Here is a 21,681-nt window from a genome sequence, read left to right as displayed (position 1 = left end):
CGTTTTGTTGAGAAAGAATTTATTTTTAGACTATTTTCTATTTTTAAATGTTTACCATTTTATAGGCAGGAATGAACTTAATCAAAAAGATTGAAACTAGAAGCAGAAACACACACACCAAGGCTCCTCATTTAATCCGATGTAAACGTGTGTGCTTTACACCCAGTGGTGCATACCATGTACTTTGGAAGTGCCAGAGGTTCTCAGACTCGTTCTTGGAAGGGACCATCAACACTTCTGCTGCCTCTGCTCCCCAGGGTGCTCCAGCCTCTGCTTCAACAGCTCCACCACTCACTTACCGCTCATTGGCAACTTGTTTCATTTGTCTAAGGCTCCAGTTGGCAAAGGTTTTAAAATTTCAGAAGATCTAAAATCTGCCTGTACTAGATTTCCTGGCTCTGCTTCCAGTTCTGCTCTCTGAAGGCACAGAAAAGAGATCTAATCTTCTACCTCTCAGGTCCCCACTTCCTTCCCTGAAGTATTTTCCCTCAGGTCTTCATTCTTTGAACCATTTCTCACAGGTCATCCTTTCTACTCCCCTTTCCTAAGTTGACAGCTTCTGGGTCTATTTGTTGGCATCCTGTTTTTAAGCATGTCCCTTTGAACTAAGCATGTTGTGCTTCAGGTGGTGACAGAGAATTTATCATCTTCCTTTCTGTAAGCTAGAATATTTCTATGGCCTAACATATGTTTTACCCCTACTGAACTCACCAAAACCATTAAACCTTTATTGCCACACTCTTCCTTATAAGTTTTTGTTTTGTTTGTTCTCATTTCTTAAACTGATAATACATGGTACAAAATTAAAAATATATAAAAGAGTGTTTGATAAAGTGTCTTCCCTCTCCCGTTCCCAGGCACCCATCTTTCCTTTCCAGAGCTACTCAGTGTTACTTGTTCTTGCAAATCTTTACAGAGATTTTTAAAACACTTTATCGAAGTATAATTTACATACCATAAAGTACATCCATTTTAAGTATACAATTCAATTCTTTTTAGTAAATTTACAGAGCTGTGCAATCATCACCACAATCCAGTTTTAGAACACTTCTGTCACCCAGTAAAGTCCCTTATACCTGTTTGCAATCAATCCACATTCCCAGCCCCAGACAACCTCCAATCTGCCTTTTTCCTTTTCTGCACGTTTCATGTAAAAAGAATTATATAATATCTAGTCTTCTGCATCTAGCTTCTTAGCATGATGTTTTCAAGATTCATCCTTGTTATATAGTATGTATCAGTACCCCTTTTTATTACTGGTTAGTATTCCATTGTATGGCTCTACCACATTTTGTTTATCCAGTTGCCAGTTGTTGGACATTTGGATTGTTTGATTTTTTTTTCTGGATAATGTGAATCATGCTGCTATGAACATTTTTGTAAAAGTTTTTGTGTGGACATATATTTTCATTTCTTTTGCATATATACGTAGGACTGGAATTGCTGGGTCATATGGTAAGTTTATGTTTAGCTTTTAAGAAAATGCCAAAGTGTTTTCCAAAGTATCTGTACCATTTTACATTCTCAGCAGCAGTTTGTGAAGTTTCCAGTTTCTCCACTTCCTTGTCAACACTTAGTACTGCCCATCTTTCTTATTATAGCCATCCTAGTGGGTGTGAATTAGTATCTCATTGTGATTTTAATTTGTATTTCCCTAATGACTGATAATGTTGAACATCTTTTCATATGTTTATTGGCCACTGTTATATCTTCTTTGGTGAAATGTCTATTCAAATCTGTTGTCCATTTTTAAATTACATATGTGTAATTTCTCACAACTTATTTAAACCTTTAATTTCTCCCACCAATGTTATATAGTTTTTGGTGTGCAAGCCTTGCACTTATGTTGATAAATTTATTCCCTGATTTTCTTTGCTTAATTTTATTTTCAGATTGCACGTTGCTAGAATATAGAAATACAACTGATTTTTTTATTTTGTTGATCTTTTATTCTGCAATCTGGCTAAACTTATTATTAGTTCTCATACTTTGGGGATTCCTTAGTATTTTCTACTGATAGCATCATGTCATCTGCAAATAAAAAGTTTTACTTCTTCCTTTCCAATCTGGGTTCTGTTCTTTCACAGATATTTTATACATAAAAAGCAAGTAACTGCATATGTTTTCTTCCCTTTTCACAAAAATGGCAGCAAACTTTGTTTTTTGTACTTGACAGTCTATATTGAAAGTCCATTTTAGTGCATAAAGTGTTCTCTCTCTTTTTTTAAAAAAAACAGCTGCAGAAAAATTATAGTGGATTGCCAGTCAGATCTTCCTCACCACCCTTTCATACATATTGATTTAACATCATCATAGTCTCATAGTTTTATATTAGTAGCTTTTTACATTTTTTAATCTAAATCATTTGTTCTTTGTAACACTTCTATAATTTCAGAAATTTAGGTGTTCCCTTTTCTAGATGGGGAAACTGGCACAGAGATTATGGCTTGCTCAAGTAGAGACAGCTAGTAAAGGGAAGATCTGAGACTGGTTTAGGTCTTTGGACACCCGACTCAGAGCTTTTTCTACTGCCTCAGAGTTGCTGCTATTCCTTCTACCTGATGTGTAGGGCCTGACAATTATCCCTTGTTTGATTTGGCCTATCATGCCTGTTATTATTTGGGATCCTGACAGCACTTTCGGCCCTCCCAGATGTGCATTATATGGGAAAGCTGGTTCCACCAACTTATCCTTCAACCCCTATAACTCCATCTTGCCCTCAAGTACATAATGAGAAATTTTGTTGTTTTATTCAAATCTAGTTGTGACCATGTCGACTAGGAAAAACAAGGCTAACCCGGCAGGGCTTATTCTGCCAGCCTTAATGAACCTTGGCTAAAATTTTCTCATCTTTTCTTTAACCTCTAAATGCTTGCAAATTATCAAATTTGTGATCCATGCTAGAATTTTACAGGTCATCATTATTAAACCCCGCAGTTTGCAATGCTTATCTTTTTGAAAATTAAAGTATTTCCTGTCCCCAGACATCTAACATAGCCAGCCCCGTCTCCTCCAGGATCTGTTGCAAATTCCCTGAAGACCCTGAAATATAGTTTATCTAGTTCAGGGAAGCAGATATTCTGTTTCCTTTCCTGACTTGGGCTTCAATTTACTCTACCAAATGTGTTTAAGTAGACAGGCATCTGACATTTATTCAAAATATAGATGCCCAGAGCCCTCACCTAGAAACTCCAATTCATTGTTCTGGGTTAGGACCCTCCCTCAGGAGATTGTTCTGATGAACAAGTTTAAGAAATACTATTTTATGTCATATTTGTTCGACTATATTTTGGTAATCTTTTTGTCATCCACTAACATTCCACCATCAACTCCCTTTATTGCTCTACTTGCTAAAAACAACCTTTTGGGCTAAATCTTTAAGTGCTTTTTACAATATTCCACTCACTCAGGACTTCTCATGGCGCCTCTCAGGTCTTTGGCATTTACCCTTTAAGTTTCTAAGTCAGATCTTACTGGAAAGCACTCTCTGCAGTTCATCACTCACTCTCTTTAGTTATCCCCTGCCTTCTTTATCTCTCATCAAAATTTTATGCTGGTGTCAACTCAGAATTTCACTCTGAAGGCACACCAGGCTAATCTTTCTCTTGCATCCTCTTCAGAGTTTTTTCAAGTCCTGGGAGCATAGCCAGTCTCTCCTGCCTTCTTAAAACAGCTCAGGCCTGTATCCAACTGCAGCAGCATCCCCCTCCCCATCCAGAAGTGTGTAGTAGCATGTTCACATCGACACAAGCTTCCTGGCAACCTCATCTCAACAGTTTGAACTGAATTAGAAAGGGCTCTTGGTGATAGTATTTTCTTATCCCTTGGGTAACTGTGCCATTGACTACAGGTAATGATGACAGGATCTCTTGTTTTTCCAGGTGACAGACCATATTTCTTCTGACTCTGTTTCGTCTTCTACCAGCAGTTTCTGGAGCTCGAGCTCTACCCTTTGCAACAAGCAAAATGTACATATGTTAAATAAGGGCATACAAGCAGGTAAATTAATTTAAACATTTCCATTGAAATACAGGTAGCACTTAAAACTATGGTAAGATACTCAACCTCACTCACAAAAAAGAAATGAAGATTAAAACTGTACTCAAATGCCATTTGTCACCTATCAGATTGACAAAAATCTAAGTTTGATAGTAAGTTTGTGGGCAAGCCTGCAAGGAAATAGGTACATTCTAGTAGGAATATAAGTTGGGAGTACAACCCCTATTTGGCAGTTTCTATCAAAATTACTTTGACCCAGCACTTTTACTTTAGAAGTTTAGCCTATAAATATACACTGCATATGTGTAAAATGGCAAGTGTACAGAATTAACCACTGGAGTATTGTTTATTATAAGCAAAAAAGTAAAATCAACTTAGATGTCCACCAGTAGCCAAATTGTTAAATAAATTATTGTATATCCATATAATGAAGTCCTACATGGGATGAGGAAGCTCTTGCTACTAATACGTCAAGATCTCCAAGATATATAGGTAAAAAGAAAAAGCAAGGTACAAAATAGTGTATAGCATGCTACTACATGTATTCAAAAAATAAAGGAAGGAAGAGAATTGCTTGAATGTGTGCAAAAAATTCTCTGGAATCACAGGGTTAAAAACTTAATGAATGGAGAAGAAGAGTGGGAAGGAGGCTTTTCACTTTATGACTTCCTATATCTTTTGACTTTATAACACAGAAATAAACTTGCCCCTTGATTATTTTTCCCTTCGAGTCATGTCTTTACATCTGTTAACCTCTTCCTTACCTGGGTAACTGCCAGTAGGACTATAAGCACTTACTGTCCCTCTCACTTGGGACCAGAACTGAAATCCTTTTCCCATTGAATCCATATTAGTAGTTCTTTCCCTCTAATATCTAAACTGACAAATGAAAACCCTCTCTCCCTCTCTCTCTCTGTCACAGACACACACACCCTCCATCTCTCTATCTCTACCCTCGTCTTCCCTCTCTTCTCTTTCCCTCATACGCCTTCACCCCACCCAAGAGGAAGCAGTAGCCTGCGATTTTGAAGGCTTAAATTTTTTTCATTTACTGAAGTGGAATAAAAAAATCCAACTCCAATGGTAATAGTGAAACTACCCTTCCTTATTCAGGTATCATAATAAGAAAAACATGTATATTACTTATCATAGTTAGGATACTTTCTGATGACAATAAGAGAAAATACAACTCTAACTTGTTCTAAAAAATAAGGAAATATAAAATCTCACATACCGAAATTACAATAAAACTTTGAAGAGGCTTGATGTAGTAAGTACAATAATATGATTCCAAAACAGTTTATATCGCCTTTCAACTCTGCTTGTATTGTCTTTTGCATTCATTCAGAGCACTATCTTCAACAAATATTTTTACATAACGATACTTGTTAAAAATATGTCTCAATGATTGTTTTGAATATTTTACCAGATTTATTTATTTATTTATTTTATTTATTTATTTTGCCACACTGTGCGGCACGTGAGATCTTAGTTCCCCAACCAGGGATTGAACCTGTGCCCCCTGAAGTGGAAGTGTGGAGTCCTGACCACAGGACCGCCAGGAATTCCCTATTTTACCAGATTTAGATATGAAAATTATAGATCTTCTCAATTCCTTTTCTTTGCAGAATAGAAAATAAATGATTAGTTGTTTTTTTCAGTTTTCATTTACTGACTTGAATATACCTGCCAACCAAGTCCCAAGGCTCTTCCCAGAGATAGCTGTGATCTTTCCCCTTAGGTACGTTGGAGATTGTGAATGGTGTCAGAAAACACACTCGAGATGTTGGAATGACTTTCCCAACTCCAAGTTCTAGCGAGGCTAGAGTAGAAGAGGACAGTGATGTGACTTCTTGGTCAGAAGAAAAGATACAAGAGAAAAGGCTCCTTACCAGTTATCCTGGGGACAGAAAGTTAAGGAAGAATAAGCAGAGCTGCTGGGAAGGTCAGTTTCTAATTCTGCTTTCTTAGTAGAAAAACTAGTGAATTTCAAGTCTTTTGCAAAGCTAAGATTCTTTGTTTCTAAATGATTTAATGTTGACCCTATCTTTTCCCCAGCACCACCTTGGCAAATTTTCAAAGTACAGTCATCCCTCCCTATCTGCAGGGGATTGGTTCTGGATACAGAACCAATTTGTTCATGGATACCAGAATCCATGGATGCTCAAGTCCTTTATATAAGATGGCATAGTACTGCCCCCTGAATCCAAGGATCCCGTGTACATGGATACAGAGGGCTGACTGCATCCAACACTACAGTTCCTGAGTCACACCTGCAGTTAAGCATACTCCAGGGCCTCCTGGTGGCCGCTGACAGCTGAGTCCCTGAGAGCCTATATTATGCACGTCTCTGATGAAAAAAGTGAAAAATCTTCTTTTTTTCTTAAAAATAATTCCTATAGGAGTTTCATGGTTTGTTCCTGTGGAAAATGTGAAGTCTGGTCCTAAGAAGGAAAACCTGCCCAAGTTTCATGGCCCTGGTGTCTCCTGGTTTGCACCAGTAACCAACACCACACCTTGGAGGGAGCCACTACAGGAACAGAACTGGCAAGGACAGCACATGGACAGCCACAGTTCACTAGCAGGCCCAGGCAGAGATCCACTGAAGCCATTTGTGAGAGCAACCCTACAGGTACAATGACATTGAGTTAATTTTAGCCATATGTTTAAGGAGGAAGAAGGAGCAAGATACAAAAGAGTTAAACCCGTGACTTGGCTTTCTGAAGTACAGTCAACTGATCCTCATTTCTAGCACCTCCACAGTTCATCTGTTCTCACACTCATTAATCAAAGGCTGCCTTACTGTTAGCCGTTATAAATCGTGCATCACCCTCAGTATCTGGGGCAAGGCACTAGAAGGGAGGATGTTGTGTAGCTGCTCATTGGGTTTGTAGATACATACCAGCACGTGGAGTGCAGTAGAGGCCTGATGTTTGCGTCAGCCTTATATTTGTTCCTGCATTTACATAACTCCTGTTTCTGCTTAACACAGGGTTTTAAAGGCACTGGATCTCTTCTTTATAAATACCTGGGGAGCTAAAGAAAATGTTTTTGTTTTGTTTTTAAATTTTATTTATTTATTTATTTTATTTTTGGCCTCATTGGTTCTTCACTGCTGCGCGCAGGCTTCCTCTAGTTATGGCGAGTGGGGGCTACTCTTCTTGCTGTACACAGGCTTCTCATTACGGTGGCTTCTCTTGTTGCGAAGCACAGGCTCTAGGCACGCGGGCTTCAGTAGTTGTGGCACAAGGGCTTAGTTGCTCCGCGGTCTGTAGGATCTTCCCGGACCAGGGATCGAACCTGTGTCCCCTGCATTGGCAGGCGGATTCTTAACCATTGCACCACCAAGGAAGTCCAGAAAATGTTTTTTTTTAATGATGTATTTCTTTGAAGGGAAATTAAAAATAGCACAATGGGCCAAGCTTTATCCCATCAACACTGGGGAGAGTTGTAATTGCCACAGTCTTAGTTCTTGGCTTATTCCAAAGGCATTTCTTTGATCCCTCTGATTTTCCTACTGGAGCTTTCCCGCACAGGGAGTTGTTATATAATTCTTCAACTCTAGATATTTTCTATAAGTTACAAACAGGCTTTCCAAACCTGTTAGGCAGGTACTGTTTTTTCTAGGCCCTTGGAGAAAAGCCTACATCATTAATGTGAGGTTGGGGGCTTTTTCTCCTCCTCAGGAATCACTGCAACTTCACAGACCTGACTTCATCTCCCGCTCTGGGGAACGGATAAAGCGCCTGAAGTTAGTAGTCCAGGAGAGGAAGCTGCAGAACATGTTACAGAGTGAACGGGAGGCACTGTTCAACACTGTGCAAGAATGGCAGGGCCACCGGGACGCCATGCACCTGCTCCCTAAGAGAGGTATAGTCTTCCTGTTCACTTTCCTATGACTTGGTAGAGAGGGCAAGGTCTGCTTCATGCAAGGCAGCACTGCTCAGTGCCAGGCTAGTTACAGATCAAAAAGTGACCTTTTGCTTGTTGAGACTCAAATCTCCTTAGGTAGCAGAACCTACCCAATTTAGCTCTCAGCATTTTCACAATCCAAATAAGCCCAGTTACTCTTGCCCTGTCACTACACTTTAAAAGTGAGAGTGTGCAGTGAGAATGGTGTTTGGGTTTGTTGTTGTTTTGGGGGCGCCACGTGGCTTGTGGAATCTTAGTCCCCTGACCAGGGATTGAACCTGGGCCCTCAGCAGTGAAAGCACAGCGTCCTAACCACTGTACCGCCAGGGAATTCCCAAGAATGGTGTTTTTAAAAACCAGCTCTGTCACCATGAGCAAGTTAATTCCAAAAGTATAATGTTTTGAGGGGCTTGGGGCTGATTCCAGTCTTGCCTTCCTCATAGGGTAGCAATAATAATAATAATAAATACTTATAGCCCTTATGTTTTGCCCAGACATTGTTCTTGTTTAATGCTTACAGAGCCTCTCTGAGGTGATACTATGAATATCCCTGTTTCACAGATGAGAAAACTGGGCCAAAGAGAGATTAAGTACCTTGCCCAAGATTTACACACCTGTTAAACTGGGATTTGAACCCTGGTGAGCTGGCGCTAGAGTCTGTTCTCTTAACAATTATGCTAGATGTAAGATCTCAATAAAATAATATGTGACATCTGTGAAAACTATAAAGTACTACCTAATGATTTCATCACAGCCTTACCTGTAAACTGGTCAGTGTTTCAATGCACACTGTCTAGTCTGTGCCACAGTGTTGTGTCTTCAGAAGCCTCAGGCTGCTATCATAGTCATCATAGTCTAACCCTGGCCTTGGCCTTGGCCATTACTCACCACCCAGCACTGCCAGCTCAGGGTAGGGGCGCAAAGTCCCAGCAGCTCCCTCTCACAGTTCTTGAGCAACACACCCTTCCTTATTAAGGCACAATACCCTGTTACTGATCCCCTAAGTGTCGGGGACCCCTCAATGGGTCCTCTGCCTAGAGTCACAGATGTCAATTGAATGAGACCAGGTTCGACATAGCAGAGCATAGACTTTATTCATTGATCAAGGAATGGAGAAAGGAGAACTCATGTTCTAAAGATACTTTCTCCCTGAAGGGAGCAGAGTAAAGGATTTTAAGGGTTAGGAGGCAGATAGGTCATTAGGACTTGAGGAAAGGGGTGGAGATTTTCAGGGGCAGCCGGGGGCAGCCAGGACATGCACAGTCTTCCATGGTCCTTTGCACATGCCACAGATTGTGCCTAGCAGAGTACAAATGTCCCCTTTGAGCAGAGATCATAGCATGGTAACGAAGCAAAGGTAACTTTTGGACACTTCCAGGTTTCATCCGCGCACGCTTGTTCTTACGGTCCAGTCAGAACCGGTTTGGGGGAGTTCACCACTATATATCTCTCAAAGCATGTATCTCTCAAAGTACAGCTGCAAAACATCTCTGCCAAATGCCAGGTACTTTTGAAACGAACACAAAGATAAATCAGGGCAAGTGTCCTTCAGCTCTCAGGGGCTGGTATGGAAACAGAGAGATAAATCAAGTCACAGGTCCTTCAGTTTTTAGGGGCTGGTATGGGTGACACCACCACTGCTACTCAGCCATAAAAAAGAATGAAATTTTGCCACTTGCAGCAGCATGGATTAACCTGGAGGGTATTATGCTTAGTGAAATAAATCAGACAGAGAAAGACAAATACTGTATTACATCACTTATATGTGGAATCTAAAAAATACAACAAACCAGTAAATATAACAAAAAGATATAGACCCACAGATATTGAGAACAAACTAGTGGTTACCAGTGGGAAGAGGGAAGCGGGGAGGGCCAAGATAGGGGTAGGGGATTCAGAGATAAAATAAATAAACTACAAGGACATATTGTACAGCATAGGAAGTATAGCTAATATTTTATAATAACTATAAATGGAGTATAACCTTTAAAATTGTGAATCACTATGTTGTACACCTGAAACGTATGTAATATTGTAAATCAACTATACCTTAATTAAAAAAAAAAAAAAAGATACAATCCATTAAAAAAACCTCTTCTTCTTTTGCTTAGGCTTCCTGGCTGCCCAAAAGAAAAGACCTGTTGGAAAGAAGGAAATGATTCAGCGGTCTAAATGGTAAGGCCAAAAGAATAAGTAACTATAAAAGTATAAATCAGGCCACCAAATGGTCAGGAGCTATAGCTTGGCCCCAGAATAAAGGCATATGCTCTAGTTAAAACATTTTGAGAGCTAAAAAAGAAAAGAACAATACATTATGAGAAAATTAGTTATAAAAATAGTTTCTCACTTATGGCACTAAAAAAGAAATGAAAAATAGCAGATCATGGTATGGATGCCTCATATATAAAAAAGACAAAGAATCGCCACTAATTTGCTTGCCTTAATCAGGCTTGTGTTTGTTAGAAACAAATATAAATAAAAAATATTTTTAAATAAAAGTAAATATCTGGGGCCTTACATCTAGACAATCCTTTTACTAGGAATTGTATCCAGTACAATGGGAGATAGGGGAATAGTCTCCAAAACACAGTAAACTAGGCTTAAAAGAAAATCAAGTTTCAGAAGCATGTGTACACTGCCACCATTTGTAGTCTTTAATAAAAAAGTATTTGTGCTTACATAGATGCATATACTTGTATATGCATAGACTATCTCTGGAAGGATACCCAAAAAATTTGTAATAGTTGTTGCGTTTGGGACAAGGAACTGAGTGACTGGGGTACAGAGGTTGGAGAAAGACTAATTTTTTACCTTTTGAAATTTTGTGCCTTTGCATTTATTAGCAATTAATTAATTAGAGATATGCATATATTGCTCATGAGACTGCCATATAACTAAGTTAATGGTTGGTTACCTCTTAGGGGGTCATTGGAGACTTCCTTTAATAAGAACAGTTTTATAGTTGGCATAGTGCTTGAAAACAATTTATCTTAGGTAAATTAAAACATTGCTCTGCTCTTGAAATCTTTTTACTCTCCATTTAGTAAACCATTTCCTTATAGGTATTTCAAAGGGATGCTTTAATCAAGTGGTTCTCAAAGTGTGGTCCATGGGCCTCTGGAAGTTGCTGAGACCCTTTCAGGGGATTTGTCAGGTCAAAACAAATTTCAAAATAATACTAGGATATTATGTGTCTTTTTAACTATTGACATTTATACAGATGATGCAAAAGTAATGAAGGGAGGACTAAAACTGCTGATGCCTTAGCACTATTTGGGACAGTGGACCAAACTGCTAGTCTAGTTGGCATTTTATTCTTCACAGCCACATGGCAGCAGTGTAATGGAAGTACACATAAAGCACTTCTGCTGCATACCAAGATACGACGATTGGTTCAAGGAAAAGCCTTGGTTTGTGTAGTGAGCTGAACTAGCTGCCTTTTTCATGGAACATAGCTTTTACTTGAAAGAATGACTGATAAACTAATTATTCCAAATTGGGTATATGACAGATATTTTCTTGAAAATGAGGAAGTGAATCTGTCACTTCTCTGGGAAAACAGCTGACAGTATTTATTGCCAAAGAGAAAATCTGAACTTTCAAGTAAAGAATAGAATTCTAGAAAACTTATGTCTACCACTATGAGATTGACTATCTCCCAGTACTTAGACTTTTCTGATGATATCAGCAGTGACATAAATAATTGTAATATTTTTCATATTATATAAGTAAATATGTCAACATTTAAACTACCACTTGTCAAGATTTGGTATAGTATCAAGAAAATCAGGGAATTCCCTGGTGGTCCAGTGGTTAAGACTTGGCCCTTTCACTGCTGAGGGCACAGTTTCAGTCCCTGGTCGGGAAACTAAGATCCTACATCCCAAAAGCTGAGCAGCCAAAAAAAAAAAGAAAATCGGCAATTATCTGAAAAGAATATTAAAATACTCTTTTCTTTTCCAACTACATATGTGTGTAAACTGGATTTTTTTAAATGTACACTTTAACCAGAACAACATATAACAGCAAACTTAATACAGAAGCAAATATAAGAATTCAGCCGTCTTCTATTAAACCAGACATTAAAGAGATTTGCAAAATATGTATAACATGCCACTCTTCTTATTTCTGTTTTGGAAAGTATATTTATTTTATATGTTAACATGTAACAGGCTTATTTTTTTTAATAAATTAAGAAACAAGTTTTTTATTGAAGTATAGTTGACTTACAATATTATATTAGTTTCAGGCATAAAACATAGTGATTCAATATTTTTATAGGTTATACTCCATTTAAAATTATTACAAAATAATGGCTATGTTTCCCCGTGCTATACAATGTATCCTTGTTGCTTGTTTATTTTATACATAGTTTGTATCTCCTACTCCTATACCCCTATTTTGCCCCTCCCTCCTTCCTTCTCCTCACTACAAACCAGGGGTTCGTTCTCTGTATCTGTGAGTCTGTTTCTGTTTTGTTATATACATTCATTTGTTTTATTTTCTGGACTCCACACGTCAGTGATGTAATACAGTATTTGTCTTTCTCTGTCTGACTTGTTTCACTAAGCATAATACCTTCTAGGTCCATCCATGTTGTTGCAAATGGCAGAATTTCATTCTTTTTATGGCTGAGTAGTATTCCACTGTATATACGTACCACACCTTCTTTATCCATTCATCTGCTGATGGACACTTAGGTTGTGAAATAAGTATTTTTTAAATTCTTTTTAAATGTTTTAATTTCTAATACAGTAAGTATCAATAGATAAAATCCACTTTCACCAAAATTGCCCTCAATTTTTAGGAGTATAAAGGTGTCGAAAGTCCAAAAACTTTGAGAATTATTGCTTCATTCTGAATGTCACAAAATTTAATTAATGGAAATTACATAGTGTTCGTTGTGTGGCAGCTAATAACACTCTCACCTCAGCAAGAGGAGTCCTTGCTATATGGGACTATGAAGCTTGCCTGCAAGAAGGTAGGGCATCTTCTGAAAGGTATCTGTGCTTTAAAATATAAGTATAGTTGTAGGGGTGGATTAAGTACCCATCTTCTAGGAAGAGACAGGTTTTAAACTGACACATTTTCATTAGAGTACTTCTGTTCCATTTTATTTCTGATATGGCCCCCTTTCAAAGAAGCCATCTACTTCCATGTGAGAATCATAGAGTTGAATGGGATCTTAAAGGTCATCTAGTCTACCTTTAACTTTTAGGAAACTGTAACCCAGAGAGAGGTTGCCAGCAAGTCAGGGCCAGAGCTGGGGTTAGAGTCCGGCAGCAGGCTCCCCACCTAGCACTCCTTCAGGTGTATCATGTGGTGGACTTGGAGCTCTGGAGCTCTGTGTTACTCATCATCTTTTCCCATCACCTACCTCTACCAAAGATGTTTAAACGTTTCTGATAAGAAAAGATTTGGAGAAGAGAGAACCTGACTCTCTTAACTTGAAGCATTTCTTCCAATGTGTCCTTTAAGAGAAGTGTTTTCACTAACTTATTATGCATATATTTGGGTATGCTCCAGGCACTGGACTAGGTACTACAAATGAAAGATAGTTGACTCCAGACCATGAGCAGACAGACAGTTCCAATAGTATGTAGTAATTGCTTTCAAGGATCCATTTACAAAATGCAATTTCTGGCTACTCTGATTAGCCCGACTCCCAGCTTTCCAGCCCTAGAATACAACCTTTACTGGCCCAAGCAGATTTTCTCTTCACATCACATGTTCTCCTTGGGATAACTCGTCTTTTTCCAATGGCCTTTGTTATCCCTTCTCTCACCGTGACTTTTTTTCCAGCTTTACTGTGATATAATTGACATTTAACATTGTATAAGCTTAAGCTATGTAATGTGATGATTTGACATACATGTGTATTGCAAAATGTTTACCACAATAAAGTTAGTTAACACATCCTTCACCTCACATAATTACCATTTTATTTTTCTTGTTGTTGTTATAGTGACAGCATTAAAGCTCTACTGTCATAGCAACTTTCAAGTATACAATGCAGTGTTGTTAACTGCAGTCACTGTGCTGCATATTTGCTCCCCAGAACTTATTCATCATAAAACTGGAAGTTTATACTCTTTGACCAGCATCTCTCCATTCCCCCATCCCTCAGCTCCTGGCAACCACCATTCTGTTCTCTGTTTCTATGAGTTTGATGTTTTTAGATTCCACATATTAGTGAGATCATACAGTTTTGTCTTTCTCTGTCTGATGTATTTCATTTAGCACATTGCCTTCACGGTCCATACATGTTGTTGCAAATGGCAGGATTTTTTTCCTTTTTTATGGCTATTCCATTATATGTATATATATATCACATTTTCCATTATATGTATTCCATTATATGTATGTTCCATTATATGTAGATATATATATCACATTTTCTTTATCCATTCATCCGTCGATGGACACGTACATTGTTTCCATGTCTTCACTATTGTAAATAGTGCTGCAATGGACATGGGGGTGCACATATCTTTTTGAGATCATGATTTCATCTCCTTCAGATATGTGCCCACAAGTGGGATTGCTGGATCATACGGCAGTTCTATTTTTAATGTTTTGAGGAACCTCCACACTGTTTTCCATAGTGGCTGCACCAGTTTACATTCCCACCAACGGAGCACATTCTCACCTCCTCACCAGCATTTGTTATCTCTTATTTTTTTGATAATAGCCATTCTAACAGATGTGATATACTATCTCATTGTGGTTTTCATCAACAGTGACTTTTAAAAATATATGTTCGTTCTTCTTTGGTCTCTTTCCTGACCTCCACTTTTGTGTTTTCATTTAGTGATTATCCTCACTGTGTCCAAAGTGGAACTGCCCATTTTCCTCTCCCACACTTACTTGGGCCACCCACTCACCCACTAGAAAAGCTGGGGAGCTATTGCCTCCAGCTCCGTGACCCCGCACTGTTCGTGCAGCCAGCTAGTGCGTCCTGGAGACTCGCCTTCATGATTGCCCTGGAACCCATTCTCCTCACTACCTTGATGCGGGCTTAGCCTCCTCTCTTGGAGGACTGCTCTTCTCCCCCTTCTGCTCTTTATCTTCTCTAATCTCTTTTCCACAGAGCCACTGCATCATTATCAATGATTTTCTTTTCAGATTATAGAAAACTTTGGAAAATATAGAAAAAATTAGAAAGAAGAAAATAAATGTCACTCATAATTCTTCCATCTAAACATAACTAACACTAGTCCTGTTTCTATGGGGATTTTGCAGAGACCTGTGTTAACACACTTCTTTCTCCCCAGATTGTTTATCATACTATATCTACAGGTTTGTAGCCTGCTTTATTTTGCTTAACATTGTATTGTGAACGTTTTCCCATAGCATAAAAACTATTTGAAACATTTTATGCTTTGTAATAATTTTATTATAGCCCATAATTTGTTTAACTGTTCTTTTGTTGGAGATTTACATTATTTCCAGTTAGAGTGTATTTATCAAGTGAATGTTTGATCATGTTCCTTAAACATGCCACTTAAAATCAGTGGCATCCAGTCCCTGATAGGACAGAGCCCAAGGTTTTCACACGGCTACGAGACCTTCACCCCATCTGCTTCCCTCCTGTTCCCCTACACTCTCTCCGTGAAGCCTTGACTCCATTCTTACCAACACTCCCTTCTCCCCACCTCCCCTTTCTGCTCCTAACTATTCTTCAAGACCGACCTCAAGCTTAGTCTCCTCTCTGGTCTTCCTTGACCTCCTTCAATCAGAATAAGTTTTGTTTCTTTTCCTATGTAGCATTTTGTAGATATGACGATTATTGTATTTCCTTTTGCATTATTTTTCATGCTTAAAAATATGGTAGTAATACAAAATCATTATCTTATATTGAAACCATACATTTTTCCATATAGAGTGAAAAGAAGTTCATCTCCACCCCTTATTCCACTTCTTTCCCATAAGTAACCACTATTAGCAGGATTTTATTATATTTTTATCTGTATCCCTTTTCAGATCATGAGCACTCCAGGCCAGGGTTCTTTGTGTCCAAGTGTCTAACAGGAAGCTGGACACACAACAGGCCCACAGCCTGTCTGAGGGACTGAGTGCCTGGAGAGCAGTAGAGCTTAGGGAGATGTGGGGAGGAGTGATCATGTGCCTCTGTGGTCAGGTGGCCTCACTGCTTTCTGTCTTTCCATCGGTGCCATTTCTAAGGATTTATGAACAGCTTCCAGAAGTACAGAAAAAGAGAGAAGAGGAAAAGAGGAGATTGGAATATAAGTCGTATCGGCTGCGAGCCCAGCTATATAAAAAGGTCAGTCAGTCCTAGAGCAGGATTGATGAGGTTTATCAGGGGAAAGAGAAATTGAGAAAAACACATCTGACCTGCTTGAATTAACCACATTTGGAGAGTGAACTTAAGCTCATAACGCATTATACCACTACTAAAATTTAGAAGATAAAAGCACCTGTAACTAGACTTCAAATCTGAAAATCTAGAAAGGCAAATCTAAAAAAGGCATCTTCCAGGGACTTTCATGATGGTCCAGTGGTTAAGACTCAGTGCTTCCACTGCAGGGGGCACAGGTTTGATCCCTGGCCAGAGAACTAAGATCCCACATGCCTCACGGCACGGCCAAAAAAAATTGTTTTAATGTTTTAAAATTGTTTAATAAATAAATAAATAAGGCACCTTCCAGGCATACATTTGGAATGAAACCAAATTTCATACTTGGCTGTCAGTTTAGATGCCATGCTGGAAATGCCCACATCTGATGAGTTTTCATCCAGAGTCCCAAATGATAGTTTTATGCCCCTTATGGGTGAATCATACACCACTAGAACTTTTTAAATAAATTGGAAAATGTCCAAGTGTAGCATACAAGTTGGCAGTTTGGGTACTCAGAGCCTTGAAGCCACTACCATTTCCTGCCCACAGCCCCAGTAGAATCAGTGGTACTGCAAGTTTTAGAACCTCACAGGCCAGGGGACTTGATACCAATTAATTCCTTGAGAAAGCAGATGGGCTACTATGCCTGAAGGTCCAGATCCTTCAATGTTCTCATTTCTTTCCCAGCCCCCTCACTTCACCCCCAGAGGACTCTGAAAGTCAGAAACCAAGAGATGAGTTCATATCAGACCGATGTGGGATTGGAGAGCTGCTTCTGGAGCACATACTGCAGCTCAGGCTGGGCTCCCTCAAGTGGGGACGCCCCAGGCACTACATGGCCTGTCTGGTGTGTCAGCATCACAAGGCCAGGCCTCTTATTGTGCTTGTGTGTTTGTGAACTGATAGGTGGATTAGTCTATTAGGATTATATTAATATTATATTTCTGTATAGACTATAATAGACTACAGATCATCTTCCCTAAACACTTCAGGAAGTATTTTTTGTATAATTACCATCGTTTCTTTAGCTGGGGAAGATAAACAAGATTTGGGGAGAACAACACTGGTCTCTTCAGCAACATGTCTGGGGTAAAGAGTGGCTGTCTGCCTCTAGTGGCAAGAGTATCTAACTTCTTTCCTGCCTTTCTTTTCTTCCACAGAAATTGACCAATCAACTCTTGGGGAGAAAAGTTCCTTGGAACTGACATAAGAATATTTTCCTCAGAGCCTTGGAATTATATTTTATCAGCCTGAAGGAGCACAATCCTTACTTTTATGAGTCTGGTTTAATAAAACTTATCTTGTTGTCCATGTGTAGTTTAGAAGTAGTAACCTTCTGAAGAGTCTTGGGTAGAATGATGACTAAGATTATTAATGGTTCAGGAGCAATACTTTCTCCACAGTGGCCTTGCCCACAGGGACGTTTGTTACAATGGTATTATCTTAATTCTAGGCAAGAGTAAGTCCCTTTTTGTATGTGTTTTTATAGAAAATAACTTCTGATTGACTCATAGTAAAGCAAGCAGCAGAGGGTTATTTCCCATCTGTAGAGGTGCAGGGAGCTATGCAGTGTCTCCCTGAGGTGTGTGGGGAACTTCAATCTAAAAGCACCAGTCAAGGAAAAGAAATGCAGCATAACATGGTGAGAGCCCTTTGTTGACTTGGTGTCAGGCAGTGTCTGGTTAGGGTAGCCATCAGGTGGGCCCAGAGACTCTCAGCAGACACAGGTGCCTTGGGTCCAGAGCTACCTCCTAGCCTCATTCCAGCTTCCTTCGGGGCCGTTAGCCTTTAGTAGACAAAACTCAAGAGGCAACAGAAGCTTGATTTAAATCATGACCTGGCCCTGGCCAGTGGGATGTGGGGTTGTGCCACTTCTAGGCCTAGTCCATGTCAAATCCCACACTCTGTCCCTGGCTGCCTTCTTGCCCTTCAGCAGAGACCTTGGGGCCATAGCAGACTGATGGCATCATTGGCCCTGATCCTTCTCACGTGGATTCTTCTCACACTCCTTCTCCTCACCCTTTCCACATGACTTCGCATTTCCTCTCACTGAAGAGGCAGGGCATGACACCTGGAGATCTAAGGGGTGGCCCAGCTGAGCTCAGCCTAAGCTACTGACCCACAGACTCATGAGCTGAAAAAATGTTTATCATTATTTTGTGGTGGTTTTTTTATGCAACATTCTCATGGCACTAGATAAATGAAACAGTAGCAACCCCAAAAACTGAATGGAGCAGAGCCACCCCACCACCAAGGCCACTGGGTTCCAATGTGAGCAAGCAGTAAGCTTTTACTGTACCGTCGCAGTGAGACTTCAGGATTTGCTTATTACTGCAGCAGAGCTGATCCCTCCTAACTAATCCACAATGACACAGATCATAGGGCCCCCTCCTTGCTCCAGTGCCTGAGAGACCTGAGCAGAGGGGAGACGGTAGATAAATTGAATTGCAGAGACAGCAACTAGCCTATAGCTTGTGGAGAAGAAAAACTAGCCCATCTTCTAGAAGCCGAGGCGCTGGTAAAGGGCCAGGGCAGAGTACTGCAGTGTGCTGGTGCTGAGGACCACTTTGCTGTAGCCCTGGTGCCACGCAGACTCGGACAGTCCTGACCAGGGCTTTTACTTATCCCCTGACCGCGGTGCTCCAGGGCCACACGTAGGTGAAGCAGCTGCAACTGCTCATTCCACAGGGTGGCCTTCTTAACAGGTAGTGCTCCCACCATGCCCACCACCTGCCCCTCAGACTCAACCACCCAGAAGCAGGAGCCACTCTCACTGAAGTAGGATTTGGTGATGTCAGACATGTCTGTGCAAAGACATGACCTCAAACTGGATCCAGTGGTATTTGGCAGGAAACCTCGGCAGCAAGGAGGGCAAGGCTGGCCACGAAGGTCAGGACCCAGGAGCCAGAGACCAGGAATAGGGCAAGGGGCCCCCGCAAGCAAGAGCGCAAGGGTTCGGGGCAGCTTTAGGATGTGGTGGAAGGTTGTGGGAAGGTGCTCGGTCATCACCTTGGAGAACAAGCCCACGACCCATTTGCGATAATTTTCCTGGTATTTGTGGATTTGATGAGCCATGGAAGACTTCTGTGTCTGGATCTCAAAGTTCAAGAGAGAGGTAGGAGTCCCTGTATGACTTCCTGGCAGCCCTGGGGGAGAGAGAAGAAGCCATGTGAGTGGCTTATCCTCCCACCCCCCAGAACCGGGGATGACCCTGCTCAAGGATGTGTCCTTCTGCTTCTACCCAAGAGGAAATAGGCCACAATCACTGGGAGAAGGTGTAGAGTCAGCAGAAAGGTCTGCATTTGGTCCTGTCTCCATGCATGACCTTGGGCATGTTACATAATCTTCTCCAAGAACCTGCCTTCTGAAGTTGTTTAGAGGACTTAATAACATATACAAATCTCTGGTTATGAAGTACCCTCCCCTCTCCCTCGTTCCGCTTTCCCTGGCTCTCAGCTTCTCCATACATTGGGGTGGCACCATGCAGCAGCCAAGCGTGTATCCCTCTCCCAGGGACCGTACACTGCAGTAGTCCTGTGTTTCCACGTACAAGTTTCAACAAAGGCTTCTTCCCACTTGTTTGCAAATTTTCAGGCTGTTGAGGTGGCATAAGAGCCAAACACCAAAAATAGACCAGCCTTGAGAGCCAGAGGAGGGTCCAGAGCTCCAGGCCACACCTAAGAACACTGTCCTTCCACCCATGGCCTCTCACCTGCTACCACAAGAGCCTTGAGTGTCCAGGGCAGCCGCTGCCCCCAGCCTCCAGCTGGCATCCAGGAGAGACTGCAAGGGCACGCTCCACTTCCAGGGACCAGGTCCTGGATGGCACCTCATTGGCCAGCTCCTGGATATTTGTTCATCATAAATCCCAGGCTCAAGTAGCTGGGCTATGATGGAGCAGGGAGTCCATTCCGCATTCTCTGATCACTGGGGAATTAACCTGGAGGGGTACGCAGGGTCTGGAACAGCTCAGGAGTCCTTGCCTTTGTGGATGGCCTATACCCCACACCATGGCAGTTCACCCAGCACCTTGATGCTCCCTGATGTCCACCCTCAGCCCCTCCACACAGCTGCTGTGACCCTGGGGAATTTGCCCCTCATCCTGTGCTCTGTCATCACAAACCAGAGTCCAAGTCCCCTGGCTCAGCACACAAGGTGCCACAGCTGGATGAGGGCAGCAGGGACCTGGCCATGCAGGGCCTATCATCCAGGTTAGGAAGTTTGGACTCTATTCCAAGAACACCAGGAGGCCATTGCTATGCTTTTAGCTGGGGAGTAACATAACCAGAGGTAGGGGTGGGGTGTGTGGTGTGTGTCTATTACTCTGGCTACATGTGGAAAATAGATTGGAAGAGCCAGGAATGGAAGCATATATCCCCCTGCCCCCAGAGGCTAGCACAGCAGTCCAGGCAAAAGAAGGGCCTCCAGATACAGATATGCAGGCTGCTCATTGTAAAAGAGCACCTCGCCCAAGAAGGCTAGTGGGAACTAAAATCCATGAGCCCTGGCACAGAGCTGAGTCTGACCAAAGGAAAAGGCACCTTTTTCTTATTTGCTCAAAGGTGTCGCTGCTCAGTTGGTCCTGCTAGAAAGCAGTGACTTGGACCAGAGTTGGGCCATGGGTGTGACCTGGCCCACTTGGAGGTGCATTTTGGGGGTAGAAATGGCAGGAGTTGATGATCTGAGGATGAAGAAGTGGTCAGAGATGACAGCCAGATTTCTGGCAAGAGCATCTAGGAAGACACTGGAGAGAGACCAGACTTGGAGAGACAGATCATGACCACCCCAAAGGTGCCATCCTGGCAGCTGGAATCCAGGGCTGGTGACGGAGACTGCTGAGGCTCCAGATCTTCAGCACGCAAAAAGGCCACAAGGGTTTAACTAACGTGAAGGAAGGGTGGTGAGCCATGGGTGTGTTACATTGTTTTCAGTACATTTTGATATTTTTTTTAATGTTAAGCAAAACTTGAAGACTCAAAAGAGAATAGAAGGCTCCAAAGTACAGCTGAGTATCCCTAATGAGTCTATCTAATAATAACTAGTCAGAAACCTAACAGTCAAGCTGAGAGGCCAGAGGTCCTTGATCTGTCCCTGCCCTCTCTTTCCTGTATTCTCACCAGCTTCTGTGGCTTCCTCAACACCCAATGTCCTTGGTTTACATTCAGGCTTTTCAACCTTCCTCATAGCCATGAATAATGAGGAGGATTTATTGACATGAAAAATAATTGTCAAAATATAGCACCAAGCTATAAAGGTTATAAAACAGTATGTTTTCATTCGTTTTTGGAAAAATAAAACAAAAATAATTTATACACACAAGCATGCAGAGAGAAAAGTCTGAACGGTTACACCAAACATTGGCAGCATTTGTCTCTGGATAGAGGAATTATGGGTAATTCTCTGTGGAAGAA

General features: G+C 41.0%; 1 protein-coding gene and 1 pseudogene across 1 annotated transcript in view; one reads left to right on the top strand and one right to left on the bottom strand.

Annotated features, from left to right (window-relative positions):
* The window catches only part of LOC132419265 (centrosome-associated protein ALMS1-like), a gene marked incomplete at its 5' end in the record, with an annotated part of 60,704 nt that extends 43,103 nt beyond the window's left edge, over nucleotides 1-17,601 (top strand). Inside the window, 8 exons of the mRNA XM_060003252.2 lie at nucleotides 3,882-3,999; nucleotides 5,741-5,944; nucleotides 6,402-6,631; nucleotides 7,686-7,869; nucleotides 9,290-9,415; nucleotides 10,023-10,086; nucleotides 16,096-16,195; nucleotides 17,431-17,601. Coding sequence (XP_059859235.2) covers nucleotides 3,882-3,999; nucleotides 5,741-5,944; nucleotides 6,402-6,631; nucleotides 7,686-7,869; nucleotides 9,290-9,415; nucleotides 10,023-10,086; nucleotides 16,096-16,195; nucleotides 17,431-17,475 — 1,071 coding nt within the window. The remainder of the gene's footprint in view (nucleotides 1-3,881; nucleotides 4,000-5,740; nucleotides 5,945-6,401; nucleotides 6,632-7,685; nucleotides 7,870-9,289; nucleotides 9,416-10,022; nucleotides 10,087-16,095; nucleotides 16,196-17,430) is intronic.
* A 115-nt stretch (nucleotides 17,602-17,716) lies between these two features.
* On the bottom strand, nucleotides 17,717-19,528 carry LOC132419267 (N-acetyltransferase 8-like; annotated as a pseudogene).
* Between the last annotated feature and the right edge of the window lie 2,153 nt (nucleotides 19,529-21,681).

Source organism: Delphinus delphis, unplaced genomic scaffold (genome assembly GCF_949987515.2).
Source record: "Delphinus delphis unplaced genomic scaffold, mDelDel1.2 scaffold_78, whole genome shotgun sequence".
In the NCBI taxonomy this organism is placed as follows: domain Eukaryota; kingdom Metazoa; phylum Chordata; class Mammalia; order Artiodactyla; family Delphinidae; genus Delphinus; species Delphinus delphis.
The sequence above is the reverse complement of the archived record's forward strand: the minus strand, read 5'-3'. Positions and strand labels throughout refer to the sequence as shown.